This window comes from Littorina saxatilis, linkage group LG15, assembly GCF_037325665.1.
Source record: "Littorina saxatilis isolate snail1 linkage group LG15, US_GU_Lsax_2.0, whole genome shotgun sequence".
In the NCBI taxonomy this organism is placed as follows: Eukaryota; Metazoa; Mollusca; class Gastropoda; order Littorinimorpha; family Littorinidae; genus Littorina; species Littorina saxatilis.
The window spans coordinates 41,162,139-41,179,640 of NC_090259.1; the positions used below are offsets into that span (position 1 = coordinate 41,162,139).

General features: G+C 42.2%; 1 protein-coding gene across 3 annotated transcripts in view; it reads right to left on the reverse strand.

Annotated features, from left to right (window-relative positions):
* LOC138949331 (uncharacterized) overlaps positions 1 to 17,502 on the reverse strand; it is a 617,348-nt gene that overhangs the window by 40,253 nt on the left and 559,593 nt on the right. For all 3 annotated transcript variants that reach the window (XM_070321116.1, XM_070321117.1, XM_070321115.1), the window contains 3 exons: positions 14,674 to 14,811; positions 8,692 to 8,775; positions 2,523 to 2,600 (listed from right to left, as the gene is read on the reverse strand). In XM_070321116.1, coding sequence (XP_070177217.1) covers positions 2,523 to 2,600; positions 8,692 to 8,775; positions 14,674 to 14,811 — 300 coding nt within the window. The remainder of the gene's footprint in view (positions 1 to 2,522; positions 2,601 to 8,691; positions 8,776 to 14,673; positions 14,812 to 17,502) is intronic.

The window sequence follows — 17,502 nt, forward strand, 5'->3', positions numbered from 1 at the left end:
GTGTGTGTGTGAGTGTGTGTGTGAGTTTACGCAGTATGTGTGTGTATGGGTGATGTGTGTGTGGGGGGGGGTGTGGGGGTATATGTGTGTGTGTGTGTGTGTGTGTGTGTGTGTGTGTGTGTTTCGGTAAGCGAATATCAGTCAGCGGTTTGTGTGTGTGCATGCGTGTGGGCGTGAGTGCGGCATGTGCGTGTGCGTGCGTGCGTGTGTGTGTGTGTGAGCACAAAGTATTCCTACGTGTATTTTGCAAATGCACAGTTAACAAGTTTGAAAATATCTCATGTCATCTCCAACAAACGGCTTAATTCACACACACGCACGCACAAAACATAATGAATCTTATATGTATGACTACCTTGTAAAAACACACACAACACGTTTACATGCACAACTGGTGATATAAAACACAATTTTAAAAACAATGTTTTTTAATCAAATTTAAACAAAAAAAGTAATACTTAGCTGATAAGTTATATCAATAAAACAATAAAAATAAAAACACAAAATGCATGTATACTATTACTACTATACTGTACCGCAGTACTATGTACTGTAGTACTATAGTACAAAGTACCACAGTGTACCATAGTACAAAGTACTTCGTACCATAGTACTACTGTAGTACAAGGTACATCACAAAAAAGTACCATAGTACAAAGTACTAGGTACTATAGTACTACTGTAGTACATGGTACATTCAATAAAAAGTACCATAGTACAAAGTACTAGGTACTATAGTACTACTGTAGTACATGGTACATTCACTAAAAAGTACCATAGTACAAAGTACAAAGTACTATACTGTACCACAAAGTACTATAGTACATGGTACATTTACTACACAGTACTATAGTACAAAGTACCATGTACTACAGTATGTACTATAGTACATGGTACATTTACTATAGTTTACTATAGTACAGGGTACATTTACTATAGTTTACTATAGTATACTATAGTACATCGTGTGGTACTTTTTCAGCTGGGAAACGCGATACAGATCTAGCATTCAAAAACTGTCTTTCACGTTCAAGGAAGTTGTTGCAAAGTACTTAAGACTTACTAAATTGTACAGACAAAACCATGACAGTGCATGTTTTGAATCTGAGGAAAAAATCGTGATCATTTTGACTTTGAGAACAGATTCATTCCGTTTCCTTATATCTGCATGTTCAAGTAAATGGTGGACAGTTTTTTTCGGGCAGAGTAAACTTAACTTGAGACTCTACTGCAAGTCTTGAAATTCACATAAATCGAACCACGAGCAAAGACATCCAAACATTACAGGCACTTTAGATCAACTCATTTCACTAGAGGTGACTGCCTAGCACTGTGTTTGACATCCGTGTCTGCTGAAATAAAAAGAAATTAAAACAAAACGGATTAACAGTAGGTGACACGTTATCAGAGTGGGAGACACTAGATCTGTCTCTGAACTTACCGGGATACGGCTGCAAGATCGACACTGACTGCCGCGCTTTCGACAGCTCTTCCTCGCGTGGACATTGGAAACACGCTGTGCAGATCAAATTGTAGGAAATCTCCCTTTGGTATCTTCTTTATTTACTTTTCTGGAGCTTAGAAACCGAACAACATGAAATCGTCTTCCCCGGCGAATCGGCGAGGTGAGAACTGGACCACAATCCTTCGCGCGACCCCTGACCTGATCTTGACACCTGACCTGCCGTCTACATGCCAAACACGACACAAATCAGTCAACTGCTTGTACCCCTTCAAAACCCTCCACCACCCGTTTTCTCTGGATACACGCTTTAACTACACACATGCCGACACAATGTTGATCATTGCTTCAATAATTTGAAGATGGTGCTTGAAAATTAACCACGTGAAATGAGTATTTCGGTGTTTAGCCAAAAATGTTAAAGTTTCTACCACAGACATACACACATACATACATACATACGCACGCACGCACGCACAGACAGACAAAGTTTACCATCGCATAGGCTACACTTACGTGAGCCAAAAATGACCCCCTGTGACCCCAAAACTTGACGAGGGTCAATCAAACGTACGCCAAGTTGGGTGATTATCAAACTCAAGAAGTGTGCATAGCATAAAAGCTCTAGTTTAAAAAAGCATTCAAGATAACCTAAACCTCAACCTTAAGTTTTTATAAAACGAGCATGACCCCGCTGTTACACCAACATTTGACGAAGGTCAACAAAACTCGGATCATTTCATGAGATCATCAAACATTAAAAGTGTTCAAAGTTTCAGAGGTCTAGCTTTAGAAACTTACGAGATAACCTCAACGTTATTTTTTTGGTCCACGATGGACGGCCAGACGGCCGGAAACATTTGAATCCTTGACCTAGACATTTCTCAGGTTAGAAAAAAAACCCACGTTTAACACAATCTTGTAGGCAGGCAGAATGTGTGTGTATGTGGGGGGATGGGGGGGTGGGGGTGGGTGCGTGTTAGTGTGTGGGCGTGCGTGCGTGCGAGTCACAAAAAGAGATATTTGGAGGGGGGGGGGGGGGGGGGGTCCAGGCGCTCACTGCATGTGCTGTCGGTGTCGCAGACAGTTCCGGTCACACAATCCATGTCCTTGTCACAGATCTGGCCCAGCTGCAGCCCTGCCACACACCAACTCATTTAATTTACTTTATTATTCCGTTGTTCCAAAAGTTGAGTTACTTCCTCCCAGCGGAAAGCTAGCAGCAACAATTGTTGCACTACTTGGGTGTTTGTGTGTTTAGGTGTCATCAGCAATCCTGAATTTATTTCAGAATGACCAAGGTCTTTTACTTGCTACTGTGGTGATACGGGGCTGGGACATTGATACTAGGGAGGTTTAGATATTGCGTCACGTACCCCGACCTCACCTATCCCTATTGAGATAAGTCACGCAGAGGAATGTTGTAAAAACTGCTCGTTAGATACCACGTCACGTATCAAAGTAGGGCAAAACTCCTTTCGAACATCATGCATTTCGTGCTTTAAAAAATCGTGGACAGCGCGCTAAAGTCTGCAACAATACCCAGTGTTGAAACTGCTGCTGTCATTGTGTGGGTGTCGCTGTGTGCTGCACGTGGAAGTTATGTTCCACTGACCCAGATCATACCGAGCGTTAACCAGCAGGTAAAGTCAATGATTTTTTTTTTTTTTAAGGAAACAGATAAGAAAAGTAGGGCAATCGACGTTCGAGCGTTGGCTTGTGTTCGTTCTGGGTCACTGGCCACCACGCTTTCACCCCCGCTTATAAGGGTGTGTGTTAGTGTGTAAGTGGGCGTCGTTGTGTTTCTGACTGTCGTGTGCGTGTGCGAATGTGTGCATGTGTGTATATATGTGTGTGTTTGTATGTCTGTCTGCTTGTCTGTCTGTCTGTGTAAATGGGCGACGCCATGTGTGTGCGAGTGTGTTTGTGTGCGTGTGTGTGTATGTGTGTGTGTGTGTGTGTGTGTGTGTGTGTGTGTGTCTGTCTGTCTGCCTGTGTGTGTGTGTGTGTTTGTGGGTGTGCGTGTGTGCGTGCGTACGCGCATGCCTTTATGTGTGCACCCAAACCTAACCTTCAATTCAAATGAATTGGACGGAACATTACTTTAGGGTCGTTTACAAAGTTTTTATGAAACAAAACATTCTTGCTAGGCAGTTTTACTAACCAAACTAAACAAACCCCCCCCCCACCACCACACACACATGATACACGTGTGCATTGGGTTACCTAGGAGACTTGATCTGTTCCTGGGAAAAGGTTACTGTTATGCTGAATTTTCAGTCTTTTTAAACATACGCTTCCTCGCGCAAGGTACTTGCTTCCTGTGAGTATTTTGGTCGAGATGACATTTCTAAATTTTACTTGGGTCGTCCTTGCGTGCTTAACCTTCGCCGAAGGTCGCTAACAACATTCTTTGCAGCACGTCGTGAGTACCAATGTAACCATACTTCTCAAAGAAGGAAAAACATGCACGGGTAAACAAAACAAGAACAAGGCACAACCACAACTCACACAAACGTAGGCACACACACACACATACACACACGATACAAAAAGAACAGGAAAGAAAAGAAAAAAAGAAAAAAAACAGAAAAAAAAAAAAAAAAAAAAGGATGTAGAAGAAAAAATTACTCGCTGTTCTCAAACTCCCGCTCGAGTTCGCTGCTTGTTCCTTGAGCCATCTTGAAATAGATCAGAACTCTTCTCAGAAAGAGAACCAGAAAGTCACACTACACTGTTAGAAGTATGGTTACATAAGTACTCACAACGTGCTGCGAAGATAGTCGATGTTTGACCTTTGTTTATTTAATTACCTGTCAATCAATTTTAATGCGGGTTTAGGAGATAATAGATTTTTAGGTGTTTGAGGCATTTCCAAAAGCTCATTACAGAATTCCACCTAGTTTTCGAGATATTCGCAATTAAAGTCCGGACTGTTACTAAAGTACTCACGACCTACGGCGAAGGTTAGTGGTTTGCTGTGATATCGCAGAGCCGTTGGAACGGGTCACCCGATTTATTTAATTTTAGTCATGCAACCACAGAACTAATAAATGTGGTTTATGCGCCAGGATATAGGAAAATGCTGTAAGGGGAGTGTGCACGCCGATCTGGCATGCATTCACCTGTTTTGTACATAACGTTTTTTGTCAAGCCCCTCGATGGTTTAGAGGATAAAAACCGTGACTTTTCATGGCGCCTGTTTTTGTTACCTGTTTTGTGAGTGCTTTGTAAACTACAGGTATGCGTGTGACTCACGTGTTTCCAGTAGTAAATGTCAGGTTTTCTTTTATCCCTTTTTGTAGAATGGATTGTACCATTTAATTTGCATGAGCCCGCACTACTCGCGTCATCATTCACGGATTGGCTGTAATGGGAACATAGGCCCAAATGTTTTTGTATGAATGTTTTTGGTTGGTCAACGTGATGACCAAGGCCCGAAAAATGGACTGTTCCATGTTAGATTTTGTGTTCAGGGTGGTCCAAAAAAAATGTAGACAGTTTTGCTTGCCTGTCATTTCTGCAACAGGGCTCCCATCTATTCTTTTTCACCTGGAATGTCTCACACAAGCATGAAAGTTTAGTAAGGCACAGTTTTTTCTTCTTTGCAACATCATTTCTGGGCGTAGTTCAATAGTTCATCACATTCTCAATCCAAGCACCTCGTCTCTGGATTACGGCTGCGACACGGACATTGAAGTTGTTGATAACTCTGTCCAAGGTCTCGAGTGGAATCCTCCTGATTTCACAAAGAATGTTCTCCTTTAGCGCTTGTATTGTCTGTGGATTGTTGTGGTAAACCCTTTCCTTCAAGTATCCCCAGAGGAAGAAATCTGGAGGAGAAAGATCTGGGGACGAGGTGCTTGGATTGAGAATGTGATGGACTATTGAACTACGCCCAGAAATGATGTTGCAAAGAAGAAAAAACTGTGCCTTACTAAACTTTCATGCTTGTGTGAGACATTCCAGGTGAAAAAGAATAGGTGGGAGCCCTGTAAAAGAAATGACAGGCACGCAAAACTGTCTACATTTGTTTGGACCACCCTGTAGTACCGCTTTACCTGTTATCTTCAGTTGATCTGAGGGTTTCGTTGGAAGAGTTTGAGGTCATCATGTTATTTTTGTTTGTTAACGTTTATCAGTGAACTGTTTTTTGGATTATGTGAAGAAACAGTGAATGTAAAATGGACACCGGTTTGAAGATGTTTTGCTGGTGAACAGTTTGTGTCGTCTTCATGTGAAGCAACGTTTTGGTACCCTGGTCAAACCACACAGCGCATAAGGTAATTTTGTTGTGACTTGTTTGTACTGTATTTTTCTCGTCGCCATTTTGTGGATAACTTTGTGAGTTGTTTTTTCATCACGTGAGCTAGATGTCTGAAATGTTTAGTGTCTGAGTTGTTGTGTTTTGTTATTGTGTGTTCGTATTAGTATTGTTTGTTGACTAACCGTACAGCAATAATATGTAAACGCTAGAATGTCGCTGAAGTTTATGAAGATAACTTGTGTTTTCAGTGCACAACGAAGTTTTAAGTGAGATGTTTTCACTGACATATCCGAGCCGTACGTTGAAGGTTGATAGGCAAAGGCGCATGCATTCAGTGTTGATCGTTTGTAAGCGAGCTTATTCAGTGTGACGCTATGGGGGAAATTGGATGAGGAAATATCTCTTTTCGTAACTTTGTTCACAAAGGAACGTTGTCTTTTTAGCGACTTTTGGTATGACAGGTTGCTCTTGTATTCTTGGCCTTATAAGTCAACAAGTGTTTTGTATTGTAACTGTCTTGTGTTTGTTTGTTATGTTAGAAATTTGTGTTTGTTCATGAATTTGGTATATTTGCAAAATGTCTAATGATTTGTTCTTTTTCTTTTTCTTTCTGTCTAGTTTTTTACCGCAATTATGACATTATTGTAAGGCAACAAAGCAATTAAATCGCAATTATCTTGTAACGCAATTATTACATTCTTGTAACGCATACCGCAATAATGCATTCTAGTTTCCAATGGTATCGATAAATAAAACAAGTTTATTCCCCCCTCTGCTTCTTTACCTCTGTAAACTTGTAGAGCTAGTTATTTTTGGATAAACACCCAGCAACCAAACAAATAACGAGCCAGCAACAGCCTGAATCCTCGATACCGCAATGGGTTGAGAAGCTGTTCTGTGTCGGTACTACTTTTGCGACTGAAAAGTTCCGAACGCTCCAATGTACGAAGTATACATCTCTGGAGCAAACAATACAAACATACCGCATTTAAATTAACAACTACAGGCTTGAACACATGAATCGCCCTATAAAATCCATAAGTTCGGTTGTTTTCTGAATCTAGATCTGCCGTGCACAAACGTTCATCACAAGCAAATTTCCAAGGCAAGTTACTCATACGTTGTAGTAGTTCCCCTTTCAAATTTCTTTTCACTCAGTTTCTTCGACAACAGACAGCAATCCGACGGTCAGTTTTCAACAATTTAAACAACATAAAGCGGTTTCATACACTATTTTCTGCAGAAAACTGAACTTCATACAGTTTTTTAACGTTGGAACACGGGTGCAAAAGTTCGTCTGCTAGTCCCATTTGACGAAAGAACATTATCCTAAGCGATACCAAAACATGAACAGAACACACAATATCTGCCATTACCGCCACAGCAGAATAACAGCATATCTGTGTACTTAATTTTAGTCCAAAATAGGGAGACTGACAAGAAGTGTTAACAGAATGGAATGATTTGCACGGAACTATACAACCGCGCATTAATCGATCGCCTGCGCAGGTTGACTGGTTAAGTGAATATGATTCGATCAAACTTTCGCAAAAAATACTCCTATTTTCTTTGAATAACTGAAGAAAGGAGGAATAAAGAGGTTACACACCTCGTCTCAGTGATTATCAAAAATAATGGTCGAAGTTAGCGGATCATGAAAAATGCGAGCTTCAGCGAGCTTTTTCATGACCGCGAACTGAGACCATTATTTTTGATAATCACTGAGACTCGGCATGTAACCTCTACATATTGCGCGTTATCGCTTGTGGTCCTGTGTTTTCCTTTGATGAACGTTATTTGAGTACCTGCTTCCTCATGAAGGCGCGCACAGGGAGGTCTCGTACTTTATTTGAATGGTTCATATTTAGATTTTAAAGTAATATGAGATACGTTGCCTTCACGAATAAAAACAGTTTTATACGTGATCACGCCAGTATCAGAAGCACGCACAGCGATCGACAGTGGGAATACCCGCAGTGATAGGGGTGTAGTATGCACGTAACGTGGTATCTAACGTTCAGAAGTTGTCAAAAAGAAGGTCACAGTGTTCACGTAATATCGAGACACCGACACATTTGCACTAAAATCTATTCTATGGGAGCTTTTCCATTTTTTTTTTCCACCGGAGGGATTGAATTCATTCCACTAAACAGATTTAACTACAAAATACATTTGAACGAGCGGTATTTTGCTTTCTGTGTCTGCTTTTCGAAGTGAATCGAGGCAAGCAGACTCAATAGGCCCACAGAAGGATACGCGACGTAAGTCTCAGCGCCTTGCCGTTCGTGGGGTCATGCTCTTGACACATCGGCGACTACGATGCATACAAACTAGAATTATAAAATATGGACTGAAGCGTGAAGGAAAGATTCCAGCAAATATTGAGCATCCTTACACCCTTCTCGAATGGTTGGACTTGATAAAATCTGACATGCGTTGCGCTGACGTATGGAAGGGTTTGCTACGTGAACACGTACCTAATCACCATACGCAGCGAGACTCGCATGTGAGATACGTGTCCTGGTAGGTGACGTAGCTGATAGGTGACGCAGTTTCTAACCTCCTTACTGTCTCTGAACCTACACACAAAGTTGACTCGTGTCATTCTAGGCCCGGATTGGAACCCGTGACCCTAGGATCCTAGAATCACATGTCCAGTGCTCGAGCAACTGAGCGACCTGGTCCCCAGTTATGCAACCTACTACATGTGTTAGAAAAGCTCGAGTTGAATATATTTACAACTAAAGTATAATTTAAAGCTTTCAACTTTCTAAATGCTTGCTCATGTTCACATTTATGTGTTCAGTCCGACAGAATACATTTTAATTTTTAAACTTTCTCTGGCATGTCGGATTATTGGCAAGACTTCGTATGTTCAACAACAATATCCAAAAAACTAAAAAAAAATCACTCACCCGTTCCTCTCATCACATTGTCTGTGTGTGTTGCATTGCATACTTACTGCACGTGTTCGTTTTGTTGTCGCACTCGGACCCTGTGAGACACAAGAGTGGATTGTCCTCACAGCTTTCACTTTTGGCCAAACCTGAGACAGAAAACAGACAAACAGTACATTACACAAGGTACTAGACAACCAATGTCCATCTCTGAGACACACCGGCACGGTTGGCCTGGTGGTAAGGCGTCCGCCCCGTGATCGGGAGGTCGTGGGTTCGAACCCCGGCCGGGTCATACCTAAGACTTTAAAATTGGCAATCTAGTGGCTGCTCCGCCTGGCGTCTGGCATTATGGGGTTAGTGCTAGGACTGGTTGGTCCGGTGTCAGAATAATGTGACTGGGTGAGACATGAAGCCTGTGCTGCGACTTCTGTCTTGTGTGTGGCGCACGTTATATGTCAAAGCAGCACCGCCCTGATATGGCCCTTCGTGGTCGGCTGGGCGTTAAGCAACCAAACAAACAAACAAATCTCTGAGACAGAAAACAGACAAACACTGCATTACACAAGGTACGAGACGACCAATGTCCAACTCTGAGACAGAAAACAGACAAACACTGCATTACACAAGGTACGAGACAACCAATGTCCATCTCTGTGACAAGAAACAGACAAACAGTGCATTACACAAGGTACGAGACGACCAATGATCTCTGAGACAGAAAACAGACAAACTGTACATTACACAACGTACGAGACAACCAATGTATATCTCTGAGACAGAAAACATACAAATAGTACATGACACAAGGCAGGAGACAACCAATGTCCATCTCTGAGACAGAAAACAGACACACAGTACATTACACAAGGTACGAGACAACCAATGTCCATCTCTGAGACAGAAAACATACACACAGTACATTACACAAGGCAGGAGACAACCAATGTCCATCTCAGAGACAGAAACCAGACAAACAGTATATAACACAAGGTACGAGACAACCAATGTCCATCTCTGAGACAGAAAACATACACACAGTACATTACACAAACCAGGAGACAACCAATGTCCATCTCAGAGACAGAAACCAGACAAACAGTATATAACACAAGGTACGAGACAACCAATGTCCATCTCTGAGACAGAAAACAGACAAACAGTACATTACACAAACCAGGAGACAACCAATGTCCATCTCTGAGACAAAAAAACAGACACACAGTACATTACACAAGGTACGAGACAACCGATGTCCATCTCTGAGACAGACAACAGACAAACAGTACATTACACAAGGCAGGAGACAACCAATGTCCATCTCAGAGACAGACAACAGACACACAGTACATTACACAAGGCAGAAGACAACCAATGTCCATCTCTGAGACCGAAAACAGACACACAGTACATTACACAAGGTACGAGACAACCAATGTATATATCTGAGACTGAAAGCAGACACACAGTACAAGGTACAAGACAACCAATGTCCATCTTTGATACAGAAAACAGACAAACAGTACATTACACAAGGTACGAGACAACCAATGTCCATCTCTGAGCCAGTGTGTGTGTGTGTGTGTGTGTGTGTGTGTGTGTGTGTGTGTGTGTGTGTGTGTGTGTGTGTGTGTGTGTGCATTTATTTGTGTGTGTGTGTGTGTGTGTGTGTGTGTGTGTGTGTGTGTGTGTGTGTGTGTGTGCGCGCGTGTTTGTAATAGTTGCTTATATTGATGTCTAAATGTGGTTGTGTGTTTATTACAAACCAAAAATGCAATTTCTCATTTTGAGATAATAAAGTATTTTCTGCAGAACCTGTGGTATGTTCACAAACAAACATGTGTGTCTTTTGCTTATCTTTGTAAGTGTTTTTACTTTTTGTAAGTATATTATATGTTGTATGCTCTCACTCTTTGTACTTGTTAGCCGTGCTGTAAAACATTATAAGATGTTTGGTGGCTTGTTGACAGACCAGCTTTTTTGTTGGTCTTTTGTTTCATCTTTATCGACCAAGGCCGAAGGCCGCGGTTGATAAATATGAGACAAAAGGCGATATCTGCCGTGTGCTGACCAAACCGAGTAAGTCCATTTTTTTCAAAAACAAGAAGGGCAAAGCCCATACGACTCACATGCTTGACCTTGACCTTTACATGACCTTGACCTTCAGGGTCAAGGTCAAATAACTAAACCTAGCATGGAACACAAAGCTGTTAATTCAAGACATAGGAAGTACAATGGTGCTTATTGGCTCTTTCTACCATGAGATATGGTCACTTTTAGTGGTTCACTACCTTATTTTGGTCACATTTCATAAGGGTCAAAGTGACCTTGACCTTGATCATATGTGACCAAATGTGTCTCATGATGAAAGCATAACATGTGCCCCACATAATGTTTAAGTTTGAAACAGTTATCTTCCATAGTTCAGGGTCAAGGTCACTTCAAAATATGTATACAATCCAACTTTGAAGAGCTCCTGTGACCTTGACCTTGAAGCAAGGTAAACCAAACTGGTATCAAAAGATGGGGTTTACTTTGCCCTATATATCATATATAGGTGAGGTATTCAATCTCAAAAACTTCAGAGAAAATGGGAAAAATGTGAAAAATAGCTGTTTTTTAGGCAACATTTATGGCCCCTGCGACCTTGACCTTGAAGCAAGGTCAAGATGCTATGTATGTTTTTTGGGGCCTTGTCATCATACACCATCTTGCCAAATTTGATACTGATAGACTGAATAGTGTCCAAGAAATATCCAACGTTAAAGTTTTCCGGACGGACGGACGGACGGACGACTCGGGTGAGTACATAGACTCACTTTTGCTTCGCATGTGAGTCAATGATATCTTTTGTTCATCAAAAAGAAGAAATCAATGCGCATCTTTTGTGTTAATTTCTACTTTTTTAGAGTGCTTAGATAAGCAGATATGAACAGGTAAGTCCACAACCAAAAACAACTTTTTAAGTGTGCATGAATGTTTTGACAAAACCAAGTAAGTCCAAGGGTTTCCCAATTTTCGTATAATGGTAGTTTCAAAATTCTTTCAGACGACTCATACAGAAAAGACGTCATTTTAAGTTTAGAACTCACACATGACGTCATTTAAAGTTTAGAACACACAAATGACGTCATTCGATAAGGCGAGACATAATGACGTCACCTTATGACGTTTTATTTCAAACATCTTTCTTCGAGCTACATGATTCTCCTGACGATCCTTGTCTCCCTCTCTCCCTCCCTCCATCTATCTTTCTATCCCTCCCTACATCTCTCGCTATCTCTCTCCCTCTTCCTCCCTCTCTCAATTTCCCTCCCTCCATCATTCTCTCTATCCCCCCTTCCCTTTCGCTCTCTCCTCCTCCCTCTCTTCCCTCATCCCTCTCTCCCTACCGCCAACAATCGACTTTTCTCTACATCCCTCCTTCCCTCTATCTCCCTCCCCTCTGTCCCTCCATCCCACTCTCTTCTCTCCCTCCCTCCCCCTCTCTCTCCCTCCTACTCTCTTCCTCCCTCCTTATCTCCCTCCCCCTCTCTCACCCCCTCCCTCCTCTCTCTCTCTCCCTCCATCCCACTATCTCTTTCCCTCCCTCCCTCCCTCCCCTCTCTCTCCCTACCTCCATCCCTCCCACACTTCCTTTCCCCCCTCTCTTCTTCCTCCCTCCCTATCTCCCTCCCTCCCCTTCTCTCACTCCCTCCCTCCCCCCTCTCTCTCTCTCTCCCTCCATCCCACTATGTCTTTCCCTCCCTCCCTCTCTCCCTCCCTCTCCCTCTTCTTTCCTCCCTCCCTCAATCCCACTAAGTCTCTCCCTCCCTCTCTTTCTCTCTCTTCCTTCCCCCTTCTCTCTAACGCAATCCCTCAATCCCCCCCCTCCCTCTTTCTCCCTCGGTCCATTCCTATACCTCTCTCTTCCTCCTCATTTATCTCTCCCTCCATAGCTCTCCCCCCCCCTCCCTCTCACCTTCCCTCTCTTTCTCCCTCTCTCCACCTCTCTTTCCATCTCTCTCCCTCCCTTTATTTCTCTCTCTCCCTCCATCCCCCTTCCCGCTCCCCCCCCCCCCCTGCTTTCTCTCCTCTCTCTCTCTCTCCTCTCTCTCTCTCTCCTCTCTCTCACTCCCTGTCTAGTCTCTCACCCCCCCCCTCTCTCTCTCTCTCTCTCTCTCTCTCTCTCTCTCTTTCTCTCTCTCTCTCTCTCTCTCTCTTTCACTGTTTTGTCATTTCTCTTGACAACACTTCTTCTTCCAAATATTCTGGTAAAACCAAGTAAGTCCGCATGCTTAGATCTGCGCAGTTTTTGTTAGATCTGATATTGGGGGGAAAAGTGGTAAAACCAAGTAAGTCCACAAAATGCCCAACAAAACCAAAACCATCCATCAGATTATTATGAAAATCGGGTTTTAAACGTAAATTAATGCTACTTATCTAATTATCTCGGTGGTTTGATCTAAATAATCATCACTTTTGAGACATTTTATCAAACAGTAAAAGTCGTTTTTCTCGGAAGTAGCGTCAGTGGACTTACTCGGTTTTGTCAGCACACGGCAGATATGCTCCCCGAGGACCAACAACAAAATGCTGGTCTGACGACAAGCCACCAAACATCGTTTTTGTCATCATTTTGGTTGTGCAACAAAATGCACAATAACCCACAGGGACACATCAAGCCATGAACTATTCTGTTTATCCTACATTCTGTACTTTCGTCGTGCCATATACTGCAAATTTGCTGACAGCCTTGTTGTTTTGAAGGAACTCGCCAACTTGTCAACTTGGAACCACTTTACTCGATTTGCCTCTAAAGCAGACGCTCTGACACACTAAAAATTCTCCGAGGTACGACATTGTTCTCAACGTTATTACGCATTAGTTTTTATATTGAATCTGTCAGTTCCAAACATTCAAGGGAAGCGTTTGCCACTGGATAAAATAACAAGTCACGTAAGGCGAAATTACTACATTTAGTCAAGCTGTGGAACTCACTGAATGAAACTGTACGTAGTCCGCCGCTAGTGCAAAAGGCAGTGAAATGCTGTTTGGCGCGGTAGCAATTGCGCTGTGCTTCATAGCACGCTTTACTGTACCTCTCTTCGTTTTAACTTTGTGAGCGTGTTTTTAATCCAAACATATCATATCTATATGTTTGTGGAATCAGGAACCGACAAGGAATAAGATGAAATAGTTTTTAAAACGATTTAGGAAATTTAATTTTGATCATAGTTTTTGTATTTTTAATTTTCAGAGCTTGTTTTTAATCCAAATATAACATATGTATATGTTTTTGGAATCATAAAATGACGAAGAATAAGATGAAATTGTTTTTGGATCGTTTAATAAAAAAATAATTTTAATTACACGTTTCCGATTTTTAATGACCAAACTCACTCATTAGTTTTTAAGCCACCAAGCTGAAATGCAATACCAAACCCCGGCCTTTGTCGAAGATTGCTTTGCCAAAATTTCAATCAATTTAATTGAAAAATGAGGGTGTGACAGTGCCGCCTAAACTTTTACAAAAAACCGGATATGACGTCATCAAAGGTATTTATCGAAAAAATGAAAAATATATATCTGGGGATATCATACCTAGGAACTCTCATGTCAAATTTCATAAAGATCGGCCCAGTAGTTTAGTCTGAATCGCTCTACACACACACACAGACACACACACACACACACACACACACACACACACACACACACACACACACACACACATACACCACGACCCTCGTCTCGATTCCCCCCTCTACGTTAAAACATTTAGTCAAAACTTGACTAAATGTAAAAAGGGGGTGGGGGGGTTAAAACAAATACAGTGCTTTCTAAAAGTTGTTACAAAAATCTCGAAAAACGATTCAAATGCCTGGTAAAGAGATACATGTACATTTTAAATGTCGTGACACCAACACACACACAAACACAACACCCAACCACCTCCCTCCCCCTATCCCACTCCCACCCAGACACAACACATATGCAACACCAAATCACCTGCCACCTCCCCCTCCCCAAAACCCACTCCCAACCACACACAAGTAGATATTCACCACAAGTCTGGGTGGTTGGTTCGGGAGCAAAGCCCTCCTTGCACTTGCAGAGATTGGCGGTCGTGTTGCAAATGGCTTGTGAATCGTCACAAGATGTGCCATCCGTGCATTTCCCGTTCACCTTCCCAGTCAGGGGTTCTGTTCATATACAAAAACAAGCCGCGTTCAGCAAAATTAATACATTTAGTCAATCTGTCAAACTCACAGAATGTTACTGAACGCCCTGCTTTTCGCAAAGACAATGATTTGCCAATGCCCGCGATCCAGACTGAAAAGTAATGACATATTTGCATGAAAAACGTGATCGCTTGAAGTGACGAGCCAGTATAGCACAGTAGCGTACAGCGAGTCACAGGAAAGCCCAAAGTTTGTTTCTTAATCTACACATAACGTTTTTTTTATATTAAGTCAAGTTTTGACTAAATGTTTTAAAACAGACTGGGAATCGAGAGGAGGGTGGTGGTGAATGTATGTGTGTGAGTGTGTGTGTGGGTGTGTGTGTGTGTGTGGGGGGGGGGGGGCGTGTGTGTGTGTGTGTGTGTGTGTGTGTGTGTGTGTAAAGCAATACCAAGAAAACTACCCGAATACCAAGAAAACTACCCGAATACCAAGAAAACTAACCGACGGATCATTATGCAACTTACATACAGATTTTTCCAGATGATATCTGTACATGGTTTTTCATTTTTATATTTATATAAATATCCATAATTACGTCACATCTGCGATATATTTTTTGTAGAGGTGGAGGCCTCACTTTGCTGATCTCATGCAAATTGATTGAAACTTCAGTCAAACGTTCTTCGACTTAGTGCAGACTATAGGATAACATTTCATCTTAAAGGCCTAAAATGCCAAACGATATTGTGTCCGTTTATGCGAAAGTCCAGTTGATTGCAATTGAAGCGAAAGCTAATTTTAGCATACTACACTACTCGTCATAAAAAAAGAACACACATACATTTAGCTGTAGATCTTTTGATGCGGCGAGTTATATTAACAACAAGTATATTTCCAAAAATATAATTCATTCCCCTACCGTAAGAAATAAAGTTTCATTTGTCATAGGTTAGTGTTTATGCAGTGTACCGGAAACCTAGGACACCCCCCCCCCAAAAAAAAAAAAAATAAATAAATAAATAAAATTCGCAAAAGCAAACTTGCAGACACTAAATTACACACAAAAACAAAATAAACTAAAGTGACCCCGTTTTTGATCTTACATTGTAAAACAACTCATTTTCTACCCATATAAATTGATTTGGTTCAGGGCAATTCCAGCGTCACTGACGTGGCATTCGCACACAAAAATCCCATTATTAACTCAAATTTGTGGAGAGATTTCCCCAAACATGACAACCTTCCTACCAAAGGTGAAACATGTTAAGGTAAAAATAGATAAGGGTAGTTAACTTGATTTTGAAAAAAACGTCACTGACGTGGCAAAAATGCTCACCTGCATTTCACTCACAAAGCGAAATTCAAAAGATCTGAGTTTTGACAACTAAATCATGTGATTTTTGGTAGATCATAGTCAAGCCATATATCATACTTGCTGAAATATGAAACAAATTGCAAATATCAAAGGTGTCCTTCCGGCCCCCGTAGCGCAGTGGTTAGCGCATCGGGCTGCGGGCCGGGAGGTCGTGGGTTCGAATCCCATCAGAGTCATGTGGGTTTTTCGGGCTACGGTCGGCTCCTACCCAGAGTGGAAGTGCTATGGTTTCTATGGGAAGGCTGGGATCACACAGCCGAGTGTCATTCACTTAACGAATGCGACTTTGAGGGTGCTCAGGTTCTGCTTACCTGACCAACACCGCAGGTGCTGCAGTTCTCGGGCCTGGTTGACACCAGGATATATGATGACAGTAAGTGTAGAGTTCTGCCCTGTCACGTAGTCTCAAACCAAATTGGAAATCCATAGCATCATCATTATAATCATCCTCATCTCATTAATCATCCCAAAATATAAATTGTCCTTGGTCTTGTGGCCCTTCATGCCCGGAGCTCTCATGGTGACCTTGGTCTCAGTGTTCCTGTTCCATCCTTCCCTGAATAGTAGTTCTGCTGTCAGTCTTCAACGTGTGACGGTCTGGGGGTCGACGGAGGGACGTGGTGGCGGTCTGCTCTCTGGAGGGGACGCTTACTCAGTCTGGCTCCGCGACTTAGCAGTCGATGTCGTTATTAGGGGGCATAGTAGGTAGTGGGCTGACCCCGTTAGCTCGGGACAGACCCACTACTGAACACCGTCAAAGTAACTCAGCAGAAGTGCAGTGTCAACTTCCGAGGGTAGCCTACCGCGACGACCCGACATCCCTCCCTGGAGCGTCTGTAAAATCGACAGGTCTGGCAGCGGAACGAAATTCAGATGTGGATGGAGCAGCAAATGCAGGGACGGGGCAGCGTGAGAGTACACCGAAACAAGGAACAGGTGTAAAAAAATAAAAAAATGTGTCCTTCCCACAAGCGGTTAATATGTAGCGTCACTGACGTGGCACGTGTGAATTCAATGTTCAATAGTGATTCTTTTTTGGTGTTAAAATATAGGTAGTTTCACACGGACGATTTTTAACTGATTATTGATCTTCTCAGCCATTGTTGAACAACTATACGGCTCTTTGTCTCTCCGTCCGTCTGTCCGTTGGTCCGTCCGTTGGTCTACCGACACCATGATTTCCCATCGAAATAACTTGTGAACTAATAATTTGAATTGAACATTTTCAACATATATTGATACACATTAAACAAACATACACCTCCAGCAAATATATTTAAAGAATTCCGGGTCAAGGTCACTTCTTAAGGTCACCGGTAAAGGTCACTCGTTTT